Here is a 23,424-nt window from a genome sequence, read left to right as displayed (position 1 = left end):
GTACGCCGCTAGATTAAAACTGACGTGGAAAGGTAACATATGCCCACCGAAAGCTCTTTTTTTGAGAGCCCAGGTGGTCGTGTGGTCTAGCGGGACGGCTGCAGTGCAGGCGATTTGATGTCACGATATCACAGTAGCATGGGTTCGAATCCCGGCGAGGGAAGAACCAAAAATTTGCGAAAGCAAATTTACAGATCTAACATTGTTAGGTTGATGTTTAGACGAGTTGTATATATATATATATATATATATGTCATTCTGGGTACGTTTTTCAAAGCGTAACCCAACACTTTGGGATAGGCTAACAATGGGATGGCGTTATGTTCCCCTCTGTGGTATGAACAAATGAAATTTCTGAAAAGGCGAATTAAGTTTGCACCTCATACTTATTTGAATTATGCACTAGACTAAGGCCATAACTTTATACTAATTTGAATTATGCACGTGACTTAATCTTGAACTGCATACTAATTTGAATTATGCACGTGACTGCACTTCAATTGATTCAAACTCATGTCAGTATGTCCGCATTCATATTTCCATAACCGTATCCCGAGTATATTGCGTCATCTGAATAAGAAGTTGAATTATATTGACGGAAGGCATTAAGTGCAAGGGGAAGCAAACATAAAAGTTTAAATCTTTTGATACAGAAAATTCAAGCACTTTGAACTCCTATTCAATCTTTATCGAATAAAGATTTATTTTCGTTTAATTTGTTATGTTATTGTATCAAAATGTATATACATATATGAAATATAAAGTCATAAAAGCAAAATCTAATGAAACGTTATGATTTCTACACCTTTGCTTTTGTAATTGAAGAAAAAACATCATTAATCCGAAACTGAACAATACAATTGGAAAAATAGAAATCACAAATTTGTCATTAATCCAAGTAAGATACAATTTTGAAATGATAAAACGTGAATGAAATTTTAAATGAAATTAAGAGACTGAATTTTCCTTGGAATTTTTGACGTTTTGTTTATCAAAGATTAAAGAAAGTGTATAAACAATGATATCTGTATACAGATATATACATGTCATCAAAGAGTCTATTTCAACATGAGGAAGAGGCTAATTAATTGTTTACTTTCGAGAGAAAAATCGGATTGTTTTTATTCGGACAAACTTGGAAGTACGCAGTCACAATGCAAAATGGAAATGGAGTTCGTTATCACTCATGGTAAACTTTTTTTTCTCAAATATACATTTTTTAGATAGTTTCGTTCTTCTTGCTGTTGTTTAAAAACAAAATCACTGCAAAGGAGAAGGCACTAGTCTTTTTAGAAGTGAAAATCCTTATATACATTAATAATCGAACTTGACACAGAAAGCGCTAGCTATATTTCGATAAACACCACAAATGTCGATCTTACGTATTATAAGATAGAGCAAAACATATAATTTTTATTTGTATTTTCGTCTTTTAAATACTAATGATTATAGTTGTGAAGCGTACCATTCCATTGATTCTCCTTGTTTAATGAACATCGTTGCATATTCCGCTATTACGTATTATTAGATAGAACAAAGCATATAATTTTATCTGTATTTTCGTCTTTTAAAAGCTAATGGTTATACTTGTGAAGCGTACCATTCCATTGATCCTCCTTGTTTTATGAACATCGTTGCATATTCCGCCATTAAAACAGTTTGAAAAGGAAAAAAAAATTGAGAATGATAATGGGATTGATCAAAGAAGCAACAACCCGACTAAACAACAAAAAACAACCGAAGGCCACCGATGGGTCTTTAAAACAGCAAGATAATCCTACAACAAAAGCCGTACTTTAGCTGACCCATAAACAAAAATATGTAGTAGTTCAGTAATAGTGTAGGCCATACTAAACCCCAAAACATATAAATTAACTAAAATTAAAAATAGTACAAGACTTGCAAAGAGCAAAGGCTCCTGACTTGGGACAGGCGAAACTCTGCGGCGGGGTTACACAGTCATGTTTTGTGATATCTCAACCCTCCTCTACATATCTAACCAATATAGAAAAAACAAACACAAACAAGTTTGTTTCATTATTTATGATCCGCTTTTATCTCATTTAAAACAAAAAACAATGAAAATCATTTTTGAAAAAAATACCAGCCTAAATCACAAAAAAAACAAGGAGAATGATTATGCGTTCACGTGAGACTCCCGCTTACATAACGTTATATATATACATAAACTCAACTCATAACTCAAACACTTTAAAGATACGCCACCATATTCAAACTTGATATAAGGTTTGTAGCAAAAAGCATAGTGCATGAGAACAGAAACGCAACACTCAGCAATGTTTAATTTAAAAAGGGGCATAACTCTAGTGACGCCACGAAATTCTAATTTGTTCTTTGATTTGTAGTAATTAGAATTGTGTCATACTATTTGGTCGAAATCACCTAAATTGACTTCATTCATGTTCCTCACAGCAAGTACACTCAATTTGAATTTGGGGATGTCACATAGTATTACTTCATATTTACGTATGTCTCTGTTAATTGAGGAAATAGAATTTCAAAGTGTCATGTTTATTATCAAAAAGCAGTCTAATTTTACAATATGATATATGTTGCCCTACATATTAAAGTAAGTCTTCCTCACTGACATACACAATGTTGATTTATTTTCAGTGGTAAAAGTAATGGAAAAGCGGGAAAGAGCGCCACACGTGCTATATTATGCTCTCTCTTCGTATGCCTCCTTGCCATAATTGCATTAGCTGTAACCCTAGCGATTGTTGTGACAAAAAAGGTTGACGAGAAAAATGAAACACCTAGAGCTACTCCAGAACCTGGATCTGGGTCTCAAACCGGAGACGGAAGTGGCAATTGCCCGGACACAGGCAATACAGGAAGTTCAAACGGTATGTCATTATTTGAATTTTACATAACACATATGGCTTCAACTATTTTTTCAATTACATTTCTTACTGTACAGAGTCTACATGTTTGGGATTCGAAACGTATGTATTTATTCTAAAATGTAATTAAAAAACAAACCGTGCTAACATATCAAGTCATCTTGAAGTACAATAGACATCAATTTCTGTTAAGGTTTATCAGATTTCTGAAGCCATGTGAATTACGATATTTTAAAACTGCAATCGTATCAAAACAGCAAATAAAATGAATAATAGAAATGAGTCATTTTTTGTTCATACACCAAGGGGAAACATTGTGCAAAGCATTATTATTTAAATTATCGTTTAATTATATTTAATAGACAAAGGAGACTTTGTGACATATAATACCAATATTTTTTTTAGAAAATCAACATACTTCAACACAGAGATTTTTGTTATAAGATTTTAAATATAGATTACTCACTTATTTTTCTATGATTTGCTAGCGTTTATTGTTTACAAAAAGTCATACACAACTTATAAATTCCAATATCTAAATTTATAGAATTGTTTTGAGGAAATTATTGCTAGCATTGCATGCAATAATTCTCTATATATCCAGCACCAAATTGCCAAATAATTATGTGAGTACAAGGGGAGAGGCTGGGGATTTTCTATAAAATTCCCATATTTTTAGCATTGAGTCAACACAAGTGAAATCCTTCAATCCATCTTGGTGCAAGGTACTAGTATATAATTTCTTTATTAAGATATCTCTACAATCTTCTTTTTGAGCTTGATACAAATTATTTCTTTGAAGTACACGCATTTGTATAAGACTTGTGTCATTCAGACTGTGGTTCGTGTTGAACATATTTGAGATCACGCATGCATTATCATATATATATTGCAGTGCTTTGTCCAAAAACAATATTGAATTTAAATGCAAGAAGTTTAAAAGCAAAATACGACCACACATTTAACAACTGTAGGAGAAGGTATCGTTATGGAATACATGTTCTGTTGTAACAGATTCGAAGTTCGAAATTGAAGAAAATTTGTTGCAACAGGAAAAAAACATTTGTTCCAACAGGAAATCTGAAAGGAAGAGACATTATGACATTGTTTGTGTATGCTTTCTGACGGCTTAAGGTGGTACCTAACACTACAGGGAGATAACTCTGTAAAGTCATCTTAACGTTTTAATTACGTTGTGTTGTACAGGGAATATCAAGCTTCTCGATGATCAAAATTGGTGTTTGTCAAACTGCTATATAACCAGTGTAATTTTCTGACAAAACGGTTGGTTCAAAAGTTTTGAAATTTTTATATTTTTGTTAAAAGGTCAAAGTTAATACATTGTCAAAATTTTATGAAAATTAAACGAGCGAAATTAATTTAAGTGAAAGTGTAGGGTACCACCTTAATATCTTATATTTTACACTTGCAGCTGTTATTTGGTGGACTATAATACTACTAGTGCTTAATTTCCGAGGTCAAGATGCTAAAACCTTATCATCATTCGTTTTTGTTTTATGTATTTCCATAAAAAATGTTTAAAAATGTTCCATTATGATTTTGATCAGAATGATTGTTTTATTACAGAAGTTTGTACGACACCAGACTGTGTACAAGCAGGTAAGCGAATATCTATAAGTAGTAAACATTTTGTGATAGTTACTGAAGAGATAATAATAATCATTTAAATATATTTTATTTGTTCTTTTGTATTTATGATACATTTTCTGTCATTTTTTTTACACTTTAAAGGCTCCTCGTCGAACGTCGATATATGACATTAAAACTGGAGAAACATTTTTACGAAAAGGTGAACTGAAAACACATATTTTTACTGAACGTTTCATAGCGACGAATAGAAAATAACCCAGGAACTACACCGAAAAGAGATTTTGGCCGATTTTTCATTATTGTTGACTGATCATGTCTACATATTCACTTTCTCGTCCATTGGTCTTTATCCATATTCACAACTTTTATTGACGGGGGACGATCTTAAAATATTCACAACTTTTATTGGCGGGGGACGATCTAAAAATATTCACAACTTTTATTGGCGGGAGACGATCTAAAAATATTCACAACTTTTATTGACGGGGGACGATTTAAAAATATTCACAATTTTTATTGACTGGGGACGAACTATTTTATGTAAATATATTTGTAGAACGCTAATATATAGTTTTAACCTCTTGCGGTCTTTCGGTTATTGTTGTTTCTGGGTTATTTTCCTATTGAAATACACGTTACATAAACCTATCTACCTCAGGCATAGATTATCTTAGCTGTATTTGGCAAAACATTTAGGAATTTTGGTTCTCAATGCTCTACAACTTCGTAATTCATTTGGCCTTTTTAACTTTTTTGGATTTAATTTAGAGCATCACTGATGAGTCTTTTGTAGACGAAACGCGCGTCTGGGGTATATCCTCAAATCTATGATGAGTTTATTATTCACGCACATTTAGAGGTCAATATAACTATTATTATCACATGCAGCATCCAAGATTATTCGCCGTATATATCAAATTCTATCTGTAAATTATCATTGATATGTTCGTAATTTTAAATTAACTGTTATTTTTTTTTTAGAATTTTTGAAATACTAAGATTTCTACCTCAGGAATAGATTACCTTAGCTGTATTTGTCAAAACTTTTATGAAATTTTGGTCCTCAATGCTTTTCAACTTCGTACTTTATTTAGCCTTAGTGACATTTTTTTTATTCGAGCGTCACTAAAGAGTCTTTTGTAGACGAAACGCACATCTGGCGTTAATATAAAATTTCAATCCTGGTAACTATGATGAGTTTATTGATTAACTCCCTGCATGGACGATGTATGTTTTGTTATTACTCGATAAATTTTTCCCTGCAATACAACACTTTGCAAAAGACTGGATATTTTGACTATTTTTACAGTATCTAGACTACTCTCAAGCGATAACAGACTAGAAGCTTTTATGGGTCCTCAATGCTCAATAAAATTGAGTATGGAAATGGGGAATGTGTCAAAGAGACAACCAATACTTGTTTGGCTTACATCACTGGGCCGATTCCACTGCTGGGAGACGTTTTTCTCCACGGGTATCACCAGCCCAGTAGTCAGCACCTCGATTTTGACATGAATATCAATTATATGGTCATTGTTATAGATTACCTGTTTCAAAAAGAATGAATTATTCGAAATACTAAGGATTTTCTCCTCAATGCTCTTTAACTTTATACTTGTTTGGCTTTCTTTATATTTTAACCTGCGCGTCATTGATGATTGTAATGTAGACGAAACGCGCGTCTTGCGTAGTATACCTTTGATAACTATTTACACCGCTGGGTCGATAGACGTTTCGTCCCCAAGGGTATCTACAGCCAAGTAGTCAGCACTTAGATATTGTTATATTATGGTCATTTTTATAAATTATTAACTGTTTGCAAAAATATAAATTATTTGAAATACTAAGGATGTTCCTATCCACGTCATATATTACCTTTACCGTATTTGCCATTTTGGAATTTGAGTTCTTATATATTAATGCTCTTCAGCTTTCTACTTGTTTGGCTAACTAACTATTTTGATCTGAGCGTCACTGATAAGTATTATTTAAACGAAACGCTTAAACATAGGATTTTCGGTCAAAGCTGTTGTTTCGGCGGATTCGGACAAGTGTTTAGTCTACGGGTATACGGGTCAACCTCAAACAAAGCAAATAACTATATCTGCTATGATACCTACTATGTAGATTATGCAATATCATAATTCATTGTTTCTCTACATTAGCTTCTAATATGATGAAATCCATGGACATGACAGTCGATCCTTGTGCAGATTTCTTTGAATACGCATGCGGAGGATGGACAAGATCTCACGTTATTCCAGAAGACAAGGCTGTTCTGGGAACTTTTTATACGCTCAGGGACGATGTTGATATAAAGCTTAAAGGTAATTTATCTCTAAAATTTTCATAGCATTCAACAAATATGGAATACTTTCATCATGATACAATTGTTTCATAACGATTTCGCAATTTTGATCGCGAGGCAACAAATAACTGGATTTAACTCTCATATATTTGTATGGACCCGCAACGAAGTTGTCGGTGCCATATAGTTTTACCCATGTCCGAAATTCCGTAATTCCGAAATTCCGAAATTCCGTATTTCCGTCATTCCGTCATTCCGCAACAAACCATTATACGGAGTTTTTTTTCTAAACGCCTTCAGATATTGGGCTAATTTTTGGTATGTGAGTTAACTATGACGAGTTACAGATCAAGTTTAAAGTTTCGTTCCGCTCCACTATTTTTTGTCGAAATAACGGGTATTGGACTCGAGAAATTGTTGAAAATCACAGAAATACGGACTTGTTTTCTAAACGCCTTCAGTTATTGTGCTGATTTTTGGTATGTGAGTTAACCATGATTAGTTACAAATCAAGTTTAAGTTTCGTTCCGCTCCACTGATTTTTGCTGAAATTATGGGCTTTGAACTTTGATAAATTATTGAAAATCACAGTTATACGGAGTTTTTCTATACGCCTCGTTATTTTGAGATGATTTTTGATATGCGAGACTACCATCATATTTGTGTCCACATGTGTTTATATTGAAATTGCAGATGTTTCATTGTTTTGGGACCGGGCCATTCGTGTCGCTTTGACACATCTAGTTTGTTTTAAATATTCAAATGTAAATATAAGATTCTATATTTCTTGATCGTTATTTTCTAAACTAAAAAAATCCATGAACATAGCAAACAATGATAGAATAATTATCGTTTACCAGATTTAAATCGATGTTTGAGTAATCTAATATAGCTGTTATACTCTTTTGTAATTTCAGCTGTGTTGGAACAACCTATTGCTGCCGGAGAATGGATAGCAATTACAAAAGCTAAACAGTATTACCAGTCTTGTATAAACCTGAGTAAGTTCATTATATAGATTCATTAGAATATATTTTTTTTTACAAATTTGACCACAAAATCAAATGAAACCTTCCCACTGTTCTACCTTTGCTTACGTTGTTTCTTTCAAAAACTGTGACTTCTTTTTTCTTTCATTCTGATTTCTCTTTCTCTTTAATTTGACAAATAGGGTCACAGAAAGGGTTTTCTACTGTAACAACTGAGCATAAACATTATTGTCATACAAATAGATGAATTAAAAATTAGCATGCGTGTCAAATCATATAAAACAGCTTCAGTTGAATAATCTAGTCAATTAGATTGTACAGTTTTAGTTATACAATGACTCCACAAATGAAACTGAATTTAAAAGCATGACCAAAGATTTTTTCTCCTCACTACAACTGAAACAGTTAAATATGCATTTGTTAATATACCAAATTACGTGTAAACCACAGTTTGTACATGCAGGGGCCAATAAGGATCGGGGGTATATATCAGATTTTTGTGCAAACAATTGCAGCTTTTTTATGCAGGAACTGCATCATTAAAAACAGTTCGACTTCAATTTTAGAAGAATAAAAAAACAAAAAGATTTTGTATTCTGCACGAAATTTTGAAGAGTTAAAAAATCATCCTCTAGTTTCAAACCTTAATTTTACACCTATAATTTTGTAAATAGATTCACACTTTACTAAGATATGAATATAATAATAGTCTGGTCTTTACATTTACTGATTGAGACATGGTGGTTGTTCCAGACATAGCATGCGATGATTGCATATCGGCGAAAGCGGTACCGCTGGTGTTTGAGTTATTGCAATTCCTTCAAGTTTTCATTGTTATCTCTTAATCGATTTACGAGATATAAACATCGGTAAACTAATGTAACCTTCGTGTATACCACCAAGAGATCGAAAGAATGAAAGTGCAATAAAATAATCAAGAACAAAAATAAGCAGCAAACCTAACCATACCATTAAAAGATATACATACTACCCGCTGTTTTAATCGAAAAGTCTATACAATGAATACGTGGATCTCCCGAGTCTTTTTCGCGATCAACTATTTAGATATTATTTGCCAGTTAGAAATATATTCCGAGTTCTTATCATAAAATGTGTATCTTTATAAACCTCGAATTTAGCTGCCATCGAAGATATGAATCTGACAGAACCAATGGTGACAGTAAATGAATTAGGAGGATGGCCTGTCATATCATCAAGCTGGTCTGAATCTTCATTTAATTTGGAAGATGTTTTACTCACAACCAGAAAGTACACAAACAGTCCACCCATATTCGATTCATATGCTTACACCGATTCTAAAAATCCAGATGCTCGTATTCTATATGTGAGTAGTTACTGTATATTCCCTTTTTATATAGCTCATGCAGTCAAAAGCTTCTTGTAAATATATTTAACATAGCCAAGTTTTTACATACTTTACATATAAACGTCATATGAATAACGGATATGGCGATTATGTGCCCTGACGATGAGACAGCAACGTGTGGAAGTCAGAAACACTAAAGATAACAAAGTCTTTAGTAATAGATATATAACTACACAATATATCAAGCAAACAAATATTACTAATTTACAAAAATGTTAATAAACTAAAAAGTAACACCAAAAGGCAGCTGCAAGATTCACTACAAGTCTTTTCTTTGCAAACTTTATTTTTGTGTGAGTCTGTATGTTATTCGATATTAAATACAATTGTTTTTTTATTTGTAAATGTAAGCAAGCGTATTTCGTAAGATTGAATTGTTGAAAAACTAAAGAAAAAATAAAGCATAATTAGTAAAAAAAATATATACGTATTTCAATTTTCGGTTGAAGTTGAATCGATTTATAATTCCCATTCATCTTCGAAAACGTAATTTAACGAAGATCACCCTTCGTGCGTCGTAAGCGATTTTTTTTAACGCTCAAACATAAAATATTTCAGTTTCAGAAAATAAAATGAGTCAACTTTGTCCATAATTTGATAACAAATTAAAAACATAGTTTGATGTCCCCCCTAGACTTCGTATACTTCTCTTTATGTCTCGTATTTTTTAATGGAGTCTTACAAATAATTATTACTGTTTGTTATATAGGTTGACCAACCAGGGTTCGGGATGCCAAACAGAGAATATTATCTTAAAGGAAGGAACGATAAAACGTTATTGGCATATGAAAAATTTGCTACAGAAATGGCTGTTATGTTTGGTGCTAACGAAGCGACGGCCAAAAATGACATGAAAGATATGGTCGACTTTGAAATTAAACTTGCTAATGTAAGATTCAACTTATTTAAAAAAAGGAGCAGAAAAGCTATAATCAGAAAACATTATGAAAACGATAAATATAAACTATAATCGATAGATAATACAAACCAGAATTTCAGAATGCAATATTTCAGAAACATTTAAACTATATTTTATTATTCTTTTGTTTTTTTCAAAAGATGCAAAACCTTAACCGTTTGAGAAGATTTTTTTTTTTATCAAACTCAAGAATCGAAGTGAAAACAAAATACCAAGCCAGAAAGTTCATTATAGATATAAAACATTTACAATGTATTATGCCTTTCTTAATTCACTGCCTTTGTGTAATTGACCGTTTCAGAATCTAAAGCATCATGGGTAATTTCATTGTTCGTACCCCAAAATGAAAATAACGTCACGTCGTTGGTTAAATTTCCATTGTTTACGGCATTTTTAACCAATCAGGACGTTTTTGTGTTCACTTTTGAAAATATTACCTAGGATCTGAGACTACTATAACACAGTTATAGTAGTCTCAGCTAGGATGCATTATATTCTGAAACGGCGAATTGTTACTAAAGAAATTTCCATGAATTATGTTCATAATTATTTTTCTTCAGATATCATTACCATCAGCAGAACGAAGGGATGAAGATAAAATGTACAACTTGCGGACTATACAAAATATATCGAGTTCTTCCCCAGCGGTATGTTGTTGAAACAAATTTAAAGTGTGTTTTGTTTAATAGGCATTAAGATTTTTCTGTACATGCAGGCGCAGATTATTTACTGTACAATTCGATTTCTAAAGGAGCATTTGAAACTCAGAACTAAACTTCTTGTATGACAAGTGTACACTTCTATAAAGAACAAGGAAAATATAAATACACTTTTTGTCAAAGTTCAGTTTCGAACAAAGGTTGCAAATTTCAGTTCATTTTAATCCGAATTGGAACCATTGTACATCGTCCTGTTCACACGATACGATTTTCCATTCGATTAACCAAACGACGATCAATTTCAGTGTTAACACGGTCCCATTTTAGCCGAAAGTAGCTGTAGGGTTAAAATCAAATGACAGTGAAAAGACAAATAGTACCGTGTAAACGCATCTTTACAATTATAAATCTGTGACGCATTTCCCGTTTCAAAATTTACTACTAATTGCTACTAACTTTGATTGTAGTTTTCGGTGCACCTAAGATATTTTTACCTATAGGTTTTTTAACAGTTGTTTATGTGAACCTATTTTTTTTGACAGATTGACTGGAATAAATATTTCACACATCTGTTAAAGATTAATGGTTTAGATATAACATTAGGTTCAGGAGAAAACATTATCAGCAGAAACCCAGAATATTTACGCCTCTTGTCGGGTATATTAACAGACACACCAAAAAGGTAAATATGGGTTCATCTTTAATAACTTTTTTTTTTTTTTTTTTTTTTTTTAATATTTCAACATTTTAATGTAGTGAATTTCAACAAAATCTCAATTAGACAACATCTTATAACATTGATAAGCTTTTGTTTACATCATATGCTGCTAAAATCTTGCCATTCACTAGCACTTATAGATGAGAAACAATGAAGAAACAAAATTCTGTGAATCTATGGAATTATTATTTAAAATCTTTCAATCTTTAATAACTTGAAAAATAATTATATTATTTTTGAATCGCTACTGCAATGAAAAGAGGAATACAATACTGGTAATCTCATTAAAGTAAGCTAACAAAATGGAACAGGGATAAATCAAAGACACAAGAGAACTATGTTAATTTGTGGTGTATTTCGCTCAATACATATATTCCTTTTCAGAATTGTTTTTATGTATATATATTTTTTTCCTTCTTTATTAATGTTGTGTTTTATTGCATTGATATCTAATGGGATTTTTTTTCGAAGTCAAAAATTTTGATGTCTTTTCTGTTCTCTTGAATTGCGTTATTTGAATGTCATGGGAATCGTCTTATGTAACTCTTTTATATTTCGAGTATTGTGTTTAATTGGGATTCACATACAAGTAGTATGTTAAGTAAACTATAAAACCAGGTTAAATCTAGCATTCCCTTCGGAAAATGCCTGTACCAAGTCAGGTATATGACAAGTGTATTACACGTGTTCAGTTGGTTGATAGCTTTTATATTTGATGTATTTCCCTCAGTTTTAGTTTGTAACCAGGATTTGTTTTTTTCTCATTGATTTATGAATTTCGAGCAGCGGTATTCTATTGTTGCCTTTATTTATAGACTTCCCCTTTTTGAATTTACCTTATAGTTCAGTTTATTTGTTATCTTTTTTTGTACACGATCATGACATGCTAGTGATATGTTTTTTTATATCCCACCTAGAACTGTTGCTAACTATATTGTATGGCGATATGTCGCACGACTACCTAATGCCCTGCCAGAACGTGTCCGTGATATTCAGACAAAATACCGCAAAGTAAGTAATAGTTAAAAATGATGCTTTTTTTGTACAAAACAATGCTTTGATTATCCTTTTTTGCGACAATTGTTGTGAACAAGCAATTATATTTAGTTAATTGATCTCTTTGTATATCAAAGAACTGATTTTGCCATTAGATAAAGGATTTTACGTTTTGAATTTTCCTTTGAGAGCTTTCGTTTAGGTTATTTTTAGTTTCAGTTTCGGTTATTAGTTAGAATTTTATAAAAATGTAAATCATTCTATTTTGTTTTTATAAAAATAAAATTAAAAGTCGACTTTTAATTGAATACCTTTCATTGAAGGCTCTAGTAGGAACAGCTCAGGTTGAACCACGATGGAAAACATGTGCTGGTGCAGCAAACTCTAATTTTGGATTAGCTGTTGGCAATCTTTTCATTGATAAATATTTTGGTGCTGAAGCAAAAGTTGATGTAAGTAGCACTAATTTACAGGTATTTCAAGCATATATGCATATACTGATAAAAATAAACTAAAATAATTTCATGCGATTAATTGGACTTCAAAGAAAAAAAAGATAGAACAACGTAAGTTTAAATGTTAGACTTAATAGCAATAAATCAAGAGTTTTTACAAAAATGATTATAATTTGCTTAAAGTACATTTTGCAGTGAAAATTATGAGTTTTAATTGAAATAATAATTAAAACAGATTTTCTAACGGAAGAAGATTTTCCCGGTTTGGTTGTCCATTTGACTTCATGCATCCTCAAATAGCTACAATAGTTATGTTAAAGAACATACAAAAAATGTACCATCATCTGCCACCAGCTAAAAATTAATGACAACAACAGTACCAATCAATTGTATTTTTCTTGTTCCCATGACCTAATAGATATAGGAAGATGTGGTGTGACTGCCAATGAGACAACTCTCCATCCAAATAACAATTTAAAAAGTAAACCATTATAGGTTAAAGTACGGACTTCAACACGGAGCCTTGGCTCTCATCGAACAACAAGCTATAAAGGGCCCCAAAATTACTAGTGTAAAACCATTCAAACGGGAAAACCAACGGTCTAATCTATATAAACAAAACGAGAAACGAGAAACACGTATATATTACATAAACAAACGACAACTACTGTACATCAGATTCCTGACTTAGGACTAAGGATATTTTAGAAAAAGCGAACTTTGTGTTCAAGCCGTAAGGCATTTTCACCTGCTAATTTATTTTGCTTATTTTATAACCCACCTCCCCTTGTTAAATTGCATTTTCTCCATTACGTTACTATGATATGGATATGAAACATTCACCTAGAGTACCGATTATTCAGTATTTTGAAGAGACGATTAACAGTACCCTGGCATACATTTGTCTGAAGTCCATCGGTCTGTTTAACTATATGTGAGCCAATTAAACCAAAAATTTAGAAGAAAATACTCAAGTTTCCTGCAGTCTGTAGGTTTATCTATTTGTCTTACCATAGCCATAACATTTTAGCGGCTGAACGGGAACTGATAAAATTTTACCCAATCAAACGACTATTCACGAAAGTGAGCATCAAGGCATATAGTATGGCGTTTATTATCACTGAACTTGTATATATTTGTTCAGGGGCCAGCTGAAGAACGCCTCCGGGTGCGGGAATTTCTCGTTGCATTAAACACCCGTTGTTGTCCTGCTGTTGTCTGCTCTATGGTCGGGTTGTTGTCTCTTTGGCACATTTCCCATTTCCATTCTCAATTTTATATAATACATTTTATTTACTAGTACTCAAACCTTATACTAATAATGGTGAGTCGAGAGGGTATGTTTTAGTTCGTTTCTATGTATGGCGTTAGTGGTTTGCTCTTCAGTTTTCCTGATGTTCTTTTGTTTTCCTCTAATAGTTGATGTGTTTCCCTCGGGTTTAGTTTGTAACTTTGGAATACTAGTATACTACTGTTACCTTAATTGGTGCGTTCAATCACAATTCGTTTTCTGTTTTAGGTTGAAAACATGATAAAACAACTTCGTGTAGCCATGAAAGAACTTATACAGAGCAATGACTGGATGGATATGGCAACCAAGGATCTAGCTAAAGAAAAAGTAGGTTTCTACCTCATCTTGTAAATTGTAACTATTGTATATTAAACAATGTACATGTAACTCTGCACATGCACTACACTCATCATAGATGCCTGGATTCAAATATTGTATTTGCACCAGACACGCATTGCTTGATAAAAGCCTCACCAGTGGCGCTCTAGATAATGAAAAAAATGTTCAAAAGGCCAAATAAATTAATCAGTTGTAGAGAATTGCGGACCATACATTGCTATTAGTTTTACGAAATAAAGCTAAAGTAATCTAATCCTGAGGTAGAAAAGCCTCTTATTTTGAAAATTCTAAAAAAACAATTTAAGCATTCAATATATAGTTATGACCATACTTTTATTGTATAAAGCTGTTAATCACAACATCATCCGTATAATTGAAAAATGCGCCATATTACACATAATAAATTTATGATCATGTTCATGTTATCTGGTTGTTAGAATAGTAAGTATCTGAAATTAACAATTTATTAATGCTCATTGATGTGCCTATGTATATTATTTTACCCATTCTGTTAAAAGGCTGATTATATTAAGCCAAGAATTGGATACCCAGATGAAGTGGATTTGGAATCTAAAGTAAACAAGGAATACGAAAGGGTATGTAACTATTAGATCACGTTTGATATTGAAAATAAGACCTCTTTTAATCCATTTAACACCTGATGTTAACACAGCTTTAGTGACAACTAAACACTTGAAGTTAATACAGCATTAATCAGGTCAGGACCACTACCTTATATGGAAATGCATAAATTAGCATACTTATGTTCTCGCACATGTAATTGTTTATTTACATGTGACGCAATTTATTTTTACCTAGGTTTTTGACCAATCCAGTAAATGAGTCACAATGCATGATGGACTACTACGTGTTTACAATCAACCACGAACACGTGTTATTAACTGAAATACAACACATTTTTTCGTGCAATGCGGGATTCACAATTTCGCTTAGTTTTTCATTTTGTGTATCCTCATTTATAGTTCGTGATATAAGGTATAACTTACATGCTCAGATTAACGAAGAGTTGTTTCTATGCGAAGAAAAAAGGGTTTGAATTACCCGATATATAGCCATTTACATGTTTGATGATGGCACAGAGATTTCATGTATTTGTCCACCAGAAGCAACGAAACAACGGCGAAAAAACACAATTACCCATGCATGAGACAAACTTACTGGTGTAAAGTAAGCCGTCGATAACAGCCGGTGCTGATATTCAAGAGTACAGCAATGTTCGTATAGATAATTAAAGGCAAATGTGGGATCCTTGAATTTTGTGTTCGTAAAAAAGCCGAAGAAATATTTACATACATGGCAGTGTTAACAAAATCTATAAGTATTTTTGTTGGTCACATTTCAGTATATGGGACTTCCAAACTGTTCCCTTTGTTTTGAAGGTAGTGAAGTCAGCAACTGTAGTTTCAGTTTGTTCGTATTTAACGGGCTCGAACATTTGCCAAGCTGAATAAAATCATTACAGCTGATTTCTTAAACCTGCAAAGTAAAACTTTGGTTGGCTTGCTTGCTTTGTTTGTATAGTTGTTTATACAAGCTTTGAAAATAAGATTGACATCTTTAAACAATATATATAAATATATAAGCATACAAACAAAGCAAGGAAGCAAACTAAAGTTTTGCTCCACATGCATTAGGATATACGCTGTAATGATTTCATCCATATGTATGTGCGACAAGGTGGAAAATTTGATATGTTTTGTGAAAATTGCAGCGTTGGATCTATAATAAAAAAAGATGTGGTATGATTGCCAATGAGACAGCAGTCCACAAGAGACCAAAAGGCTTACTTTTTAGCATTGGATCTATGACTGCTTATTTTACTAAATTATGGTCTTTGTTGGAAAGATGTCTCATTTGGCACTCATACCTCATCTTCTTATTTCTATATACAAAGCACGTTTTAGAAGGGAAAAAAAATAGGCAATATGGCACCCACTATGATCCAGAGACTTTTAATATTGGAGATATTTGACATATGTCAACAGGACAGTAGCCTAGTTTATAGTATCAAAAATGTATTGAGCTATATACCGTAACCGCTCATTGGCGGATCCAGAGGGCGGGGTTCAGGGGGATGGACACCCTTATTTTGGACGATCAGTTCATTTGGATGGGGACATGTAGTTGGAACCCCCTCCCCTTTTGTCCAGGGTTAGGACCCCCCTTTTTAAAATGGCTGGACCTGCCCCTGTCGCTTTCATAACACTCATTTTTAGCATACTGAATATTATGATGTTCTTACTATTAGTTCAGGTCCTGATAAAAAAACATACACATTCAGTACAGAAAGAAGTGTTTCAATGAAAGTTTCGTGTTTTTCTAGGCAGAAATGATTTTGCAATAACATTATACAGATTTAATAGGGCTCAAATGATTTTCTTACTGGACAGTGGTCACTTCATTGGATATTTCACTGTGTCATGTCGTGAAATTAATGCTGGTTCAATTCATAACAATGCACAAAACCGGTTCAACAACTTTTGCAAGGCGAGAAGAAACTCGAATCGTGAAGCCAATAAACAATATTTTTTTAATCTGAGCATGCAAATTGAAGATTACGTTATATATTTTACATTGAATATATTTGCAGAATAAAAAAATTAATAATGAGAGTCCCAGACAATATATTAATTGACTGTTTTCCCACTAATTCCACGTGTTTTAAGTAGTAGTTTACTCGTAGTAGCCCACAATGCATTGTAGTCCATTGAGTCGATTGGTCAGTTTTTCAAGGCCATGTTCGCCTTGTGTTTTGGAAATTACTATGCAAATTTATTCTGACGTCAGAAAATCTGGAGTTCTCGACCTGTTAATGAAAGCTCTAATAATAAAATTTACGCGTTTGAAAATTATGATCTGATACGATGTATAAAAGTGAGTTTTGTTTATTCCAATAAGACTATTGATATCACCTCTTCACATCTTCCATGTACAGGTTTAATGTTAAAACTGATAAAGTGTCGATACGAAGCAATAACTTAAAATATGATGCATTTATTTAATTATGAATATTTAGAGAAACATATCCTGAAATAATGATAACAAAAACCACTCTGAAAGAAATCAGCAGTAATTTATAATTTTACAATACAATACCAGGTTTGATCCGCCATTTTCTTCATAATGATTAGATGTACCAAATCAGGAATATGATGGTTGTTATCCATTCTCTTGATGTGATCCATTTGAAATCTAGACATATTGTAATCATTTGAAAATGTTGTGTTTGGAATATGTATCAACTGAAGGCTTGTGATATAGATTATTTAATAAAAGAAAAGGAAAGGAAGACGTTCTGAGCAAATAAAAAAATTGCATATGACTCAATTCACTTAAAACTATTCATTAAGCCTGAGATGCAACGATAGCAATAAAAAAAACCCATGTAAATTCGGGATTAGCATGTCAACCTACCTGGATCTCGATCCGTCTATAGTTTATGCAATCCGGGCAGGTTTTGTCATTTAGGATCCAAAATAGATGAGCGAGTTTTGAACATATTTATTAAACTATTGTTGCTTATTTACAATAGAATGAAACACATCTTTAGTGTGCGACATTTTCATTTGTTTATTCAGATTGATGTTACTAGCGATGACTTTTACAAAAACACCCTCAGTATATGGATTAATGGTGTAACCAAAAACATAAAGGACCTCAGGGAACCAGTTGACAAAAACAAGTGAGTCATATAAAAGAATCATATCATTTAAGGACTGTAAAAAGTATCAAAGAAAATTTAAAAATTATCCTACACATTGATTGCAACGTTCCTACATGGCATTATAAAGAAATTATCTTCACTTGAATCGTATCGACTTCTAGTGTAATCCCTTATGTTAAAGAAACGAAAAGTCATGTGTTACTTATTGAAATGATCGAAAAATATATGTTGGTGATACATGATATTGCACAAAAGCTGGAGTAACTACGTTCATTTTGCCGCTTATGTGTTGATGATCGTTAACATTTCATATAGCTTTTAATTGCTATAAAACGTATAATATGACTTTGATATCGAATCACGTTTGGCGTGCACGTACCAATTGTTTCAAGGCATAACCAAAGCTACGGTGTAATTGTTTTTATGTGTTTTTTAGAATGAAATAAAAAAAAAAAAAAGAATCCGGTTCTTAACATACCAGGTGCTACATAAAACCATTGAAAAAATGTTATTAAAATGATACTAAACTCCTAACGGAAAGGATTGTGCCTGATGTTCATATGATGAATTCATAATTTTTCAGTCAGTTTAATTGAAGTCTACAGCTGGCATGTCAGTTAACTGCTAGTAGTCTGTTGTTATTTATGTATTATTGTCATTTTGTTTATTTTCTTTGGTTAAATCTTCTGACATCAGACTCGGACTTCTCTTGAACTGAATTTTAATGTGCGTATTGTTATGCGTTTACTTTATTACATTGGTTAGAGGTAAAGTGGGGAGGGTTGAGATCTCATAAACATGTTTAACCCCGCCGCATTTTTGCGCCTGTCCCAAGTCAGGAGCCTCTGGCTTTTGTTAGTCTTGTATTATTTTAATTTTAGTTTCTTGTGTACAATTTGGAAATTAGTATGGCGTTCATTATCACTGAACTAGTATATATTTGTTTAGGGGCCACCTGAAGGACGCCTCCGGGTGCGGGAATTTCTCGCTGCATTGAAGACCTGTTGGTGACCTTCTGCTGTTGTTTTTTTATTTGGTCGGGTTGTTGTCTCTTTGACACATTCCCCATTTCCATTCTCAATTTTATTTTATTATGATCATACTTCATGTATCATTCTTCATTTTATGCTTATTTTTATGACAAAGATTTGATTCATGATTTTGTAAATCTATTTTACAGATGGAGCACTCCACCAGCAACTGTTAATGCATTCTATGATCCACAAACGAATCAGATCAGTAAGATTCTATAATAGAACAATTACTTAATAAAATAAACTGTAGGTTTTAATACTTTAAAATCAATTGTACAGACGACTGGTATGAGAATTTTTCTATCCTAAATCAGCCATGTGTCAACTTGAGAGGAAAGAACAAATACTTCCGATTTTTTAAATTTTACCTTACAATAATGTAACTTTTGAAATTGATGACGAATAAAGGCAAAGGAAATATACCACTGTTCAATAATCTGAAATCGATAAAGTCAAAACAAATCCGGGTTACGAACTAAATCCGAGGGAAACACCCCAACTATTACAGGAAAGAACAGAATTTCAGAAAAAAAGAACTGCTACAACAACAAACGCCGACATACAAAATATCTTTCAACGTAAAAGTTTAATTGGATATATGAAGATGTGGTATGAGGTTCAGTGAAACAACTCTCCATCCAAATAACAATTATACCAAATAAACCATTATAGGTCAATGTACGGCCTTCAAAACAGAGCCTTGGCTCACACCAAATAACAAGCTATTAAAGGACCCCAAAATTACTAGTGTAAAACAATCCAAACGGGAAAATCAACGGTTTAATCTATATACAAAAACAAAAACGAGAAACACGTAGAAATTGCATAAACAAACGACAACCACTGTACATCAGTTTCCTGACTTAGTACATATGCAAACATTGGCAGCGGGATTAAACGTTTTAATGGTACCAAACCTTCTCCCTTTTTTCTGAAACAATAGTATAAAATTTATTCCAAAAAATATACATGGACATTACACTATTTTACAGTGTTTCCAGCTGGGATTCTTCAACCACCATTTTATCACAGAAACTATCCAGAGTAAGTATTTATCTTGTTTAATCAGAAATGATAGCATAATTTAAAATTCAAATTTGCTGATATCAGTACAGTTGTGTAAATGCATAACAAATATCCCTTCATATCAGATGAACGAATTTAATTGTAAGGAATCAGATAAAAGTTAAGTAAGTGTTGATTAGCGTTATATAGAATAGAGAATGGAAGAGTTGGATACGTTGCAAATGGTCTTTTTTGAAAATAAATTATAGCTCTCAAATGCTGTTAAGAGGACGGTTTTATGTGGAATGATCGATTAACTCCCAAATACAAAAAAGAGGAAAACTGCTCAAACTGCAACTTGTCTTATATCCTTAAAGTATACAATATTTTAAATGAGTATTAAATCATATTACAACTTTATATTTTTAGTTATCTTAATTATGGTGGCATTGGATACGTAATTGGCCATGAAATTACTCATGGATTTGATGACTCAGGTAAACTTAAACGCTGTATTTTATGCACATGTCATAAGTCAGGAGCCTGTTGTTATTACTTGTTGGTGTGGTTAATAGGTGTGTCTTGTTTCTCGTTTTTTAAATAGATTTTGATTTTGGTGTTCCTGTTTGAATTGTTTAACATTTATCATTTCGGGACCCTTTGTAGCTTGCTGTGAGTCAAGGCTCCGTATTAAATGAATGAATAAATGCATTGAAGTCCGTACTTTGACCTAGAATTGTTAACTTTTTATATATGTGACTTTGATTGACTCAGTGGCACTCATATCACATCTTCTTATCTATTTTGTCTTAACTCGGTGGATTTTGCCCGATATCCCCAAACTTTGTTGTCAATTTTATTGGATCAAATTTTATTTCAGAAAAACAAATACATACTACTCATATATACTCAAAAAGGTATTTGTATAGGGATACCTATGAGATAATAAATCTGTATGAATACATAGTAGTTTCCTTCTTATGATTTATTGACATACGATACTTTCAGTTGTTTTTTATGTCCATGGTGTAGTTTTTTGATAAACTAAAATGTTTATGTGTATGATCGGAAATAACTTTTTTATTGATATACATAAGAACATTGTAAACCAAATATATCCAAGCCAAAAACCTTCAATCATGTTAAGAAACAAAATGACCTGCAAAATAAGAAAGATGCGACCAAGAACATAAAAAGCTACGGATAATGGCTTGCAGAAGGAAGGAGATAAAATCGCGGAAAACAAATGAAACCTAAAACAGATAAAACAGGAATATGTATATGGGTTTCAAACGCTTAAAATAACCAATGAATTATATTTCAGGTAGAAGGTATGACAAACAAGGGAAACTTAACCAATGGTGGACCAATACAGCCATAAACAATTTCAAATCAAAAGCTGAATGTATACAAAATCAGTACGGCAATTATACTGTGGAGGCAGCTAATATGAAAGTAAGATTTCTTATTAATATTGAAATAAGAAGCGTTTTTTTATAACATTATCATCGATTCCAGTTAGTTAATATAACATTCTTCGTATTTGAGGGAAGGTTTTTATGAAAATTGAAAATGAACCTTTTATCATGAAAAAAAAATTAGAAAATCTGAAATTCTTTCCAACTGATGTTTTAGATTTTGTTTTTATTTCGTGCTGTTATACCACTGTCCCAATATTTGATGTTATTGATGGCTCGCAAATATGTTTGAATTATACAGACACTAAATGTATGTTATCATTTTAGCTAAACGGAAAATTGACACTTGGAGAAAACATAGCAGATAATGGTGGAATTAGAGAAAGTTTTAAGGTACAAATGTGATAACCAATTCTGTATGGTATCTTTTGATATTAACCTAACAGTTTAATGTAAGTAACAATCGCTAGAAATGTCTGAATGTTAGTTTTCAGTCATATAGATCTCGTAGTAAAATCAATTCAGAGATAGAAGGACTTAGAATTTAGATGCCTAACACGTATTTAGTATACATAAGAGTTGTACGTTGGGCTTATTTAAACTTTTGGACAAACAGTCAAATAGGAAAATTCCAAAAGGTTTTGCCTTATCTGACTGAAGAGTTATAGAAATATTTATACATTAAGAGGTTAATAGAAAAAATATATAATCTGCGACATTTAAATCATTTCTGTAGACTCCAGCTGCAAACATTCGACCTCTGCGATCCAATAGATGACCTAATAAACGTATTAACACTTTTGGTATTTAGATGAATTTTGTCTTCAAATGACCTTAGATCACCTCCGAAAAACCTTCTGACGTCAAGCAACAATTAGTTTTTTTATTGTGAAGTCAAACTTTTTAAATTGTTGTGTTAAAGTATGCGGGAATCTGTGTGATTTTACGTGATGGCGGACAAATTTGCATACAAGTGTAAATATGTCTATGAAAACGAACAAAAGTAAAATTACAAAAATATCGAACTCCATGGAAAATTCGAGAAGGAAAGTCCTTAAGCAAATGGCAAACCAAAAGCAAAAAGAACCGAACAAATAACAACTGTAATATTCCTAAATAAGAAGATGGGGTTATAATGGTTGCAAAGTTTCATATCTCCAACAGAAATCAATTGACATATTATTTCAATTTTGACCTTCTTATTTGTTCCAGGCATACAGAAAACTTGTTGCTACCAAACACAAGGGTAAAGAAGAAAAACCTCTACCTGGAATGGAATTTTCACCAAACCAGTTATTTTTCTTGAATGCTGCTCAAGTATGTAATATTTTATATCAAAACAAAGAAAATTCCGTTAATTTTCAAGCATGCTTTTAAGTGCAGTGTAAATAAGGTCCACCACTTAACGGATAGTCTTCGTCAATCGTTTTGTTTTTAAATACGATCATATGTGAGCATGTTTCGGTCAATAATGTAAACTTTTTTAAATTATTTTTCTCAATATTTTACACGACCGACCTGTTCTATATTTTTTATAAAACCTAACAATTTTGAAAAATCTTCTTTGTTGTTTTCTGCACTTGTTTGGGCTTCTAAAAAGAAAAGAACGTTTGTGTAGTCATTTGAAAATTCCCTGAATATCAACGCAGCATAATTATTTTTTTGTAAAGAAGACAAAACAAAGACAAAACATCAAATTATTTTATTTGATATTATATTAGGTTTATATTGATCAATTTAAATTGA

At 32.3% G+C, this 23,424-nt stretch overlaps 2 protein-coding genes across 2 annotated transcripts in view; one reads left to right on the top strand and one right to left on the bottom strand.

The window, feature by feature from the left end:
* Window positions 1-23,424, bottom strand: part of LOC134693380 (coiled-coil domain-containing protein 115-like) — a 483,686-nt gene that overhangs the window by 135,324 nt on the left and 324,938 nt on the right. The window lies entirely within an intron of this gene.
* LOC134693637 (neprilysin-4-like) overlaps window positions 1-23,424 on the top strand; it is a 44,102-nt gene that overhangs the window by 18,394 nt on the left and 2,284 nt on the right. The window contains exons 3-22 of the mRNA XM_063554478.1: window positions 2,635-2,867; window positions 4,452-4,484; window positions 6,641-6,802; window positions 7,701-7,784; window positions 8,912-9,117; window positions 9,869-10,048; window positions 10,639-10,725; window positions 11,280-11,419; window positions 12,373-12,466; window positions 12,775-12,903; window positions 14,426-14,524; window positions 15,055-15,132; window positions 15,900-15,967; window positions 18,090-18,239; window positions 19,402-19,460; window positions 20,248-20,299; window positions 20,690-20,757; window positions 21,585-21,715; window positions 22,006-22,071; window positions 22,891-22,995. Of these exons, the coding sequence (XP_063410548.1) occupies window positions 2,635-2,867; window positions 4,452-4,484; window positions 6,641-6,802; window positions 7,701-7,784; window positions 8,912-9,117; window positions 9,869-10,048; window positions 10,639-10,725; window positions 11,280-11,419; window positions 12,373-12,466; window positions 12,775-12,903; window positions 14,426-14,524; window positions 15,055-15,132; window positions 15,900-15,967; window positions 18,090-18,239; window positions 19,402-19,460; window positions 20,248-20,299; window positions 20,690-20,757; window positions 21,585-21,715; window positions 22,006-22,071; window positions 22,891-22,995 (2,224 nt within the window). The remainder of the gene's footprint in view (window positions 1-2,634; window positions 2,868-4,451; window positions 4,485-6,640; window positions 6,803-7,700; window positions 7,785-8,911; window positions 9,118-9,868; window positions 10,049-10,638; window positions 10,726-11,279; window positions 11,420-12,372; window positions 12,467-12,774; window positions 12,904-14,425; window positions 14,525-15,054; window positions 15,133-15,899; window positions 15,968-18,089; window positions 18,240-19,401; window positions 19,461-20,247; window positions 20,300-20,689; window positions 20,758-21,584; window positions 21,716-22,005; window positions 22,072-22,890; window positions 22,996-23,424) is intronic.

This window comes from Mytilus trossulus, chromosome 12, assembly GCF_036588685.1.
Source record: "Mytilus trossulus isolate FHL-02 chromosome 12, PNRI_Mtr1.1.1.hap1, whole genome shotgun sequence".
NCBI classification, from domain to species: domain Eukaryota; kingdom Metazoa; phylum Mollusca; class Bivalvia; order Mytilida; family Mytilidae; genus Mytilus; species Mytilus trossulus.
This window is presented reverse-complemented; position numbering and strand designations above follow the sequence as displayed.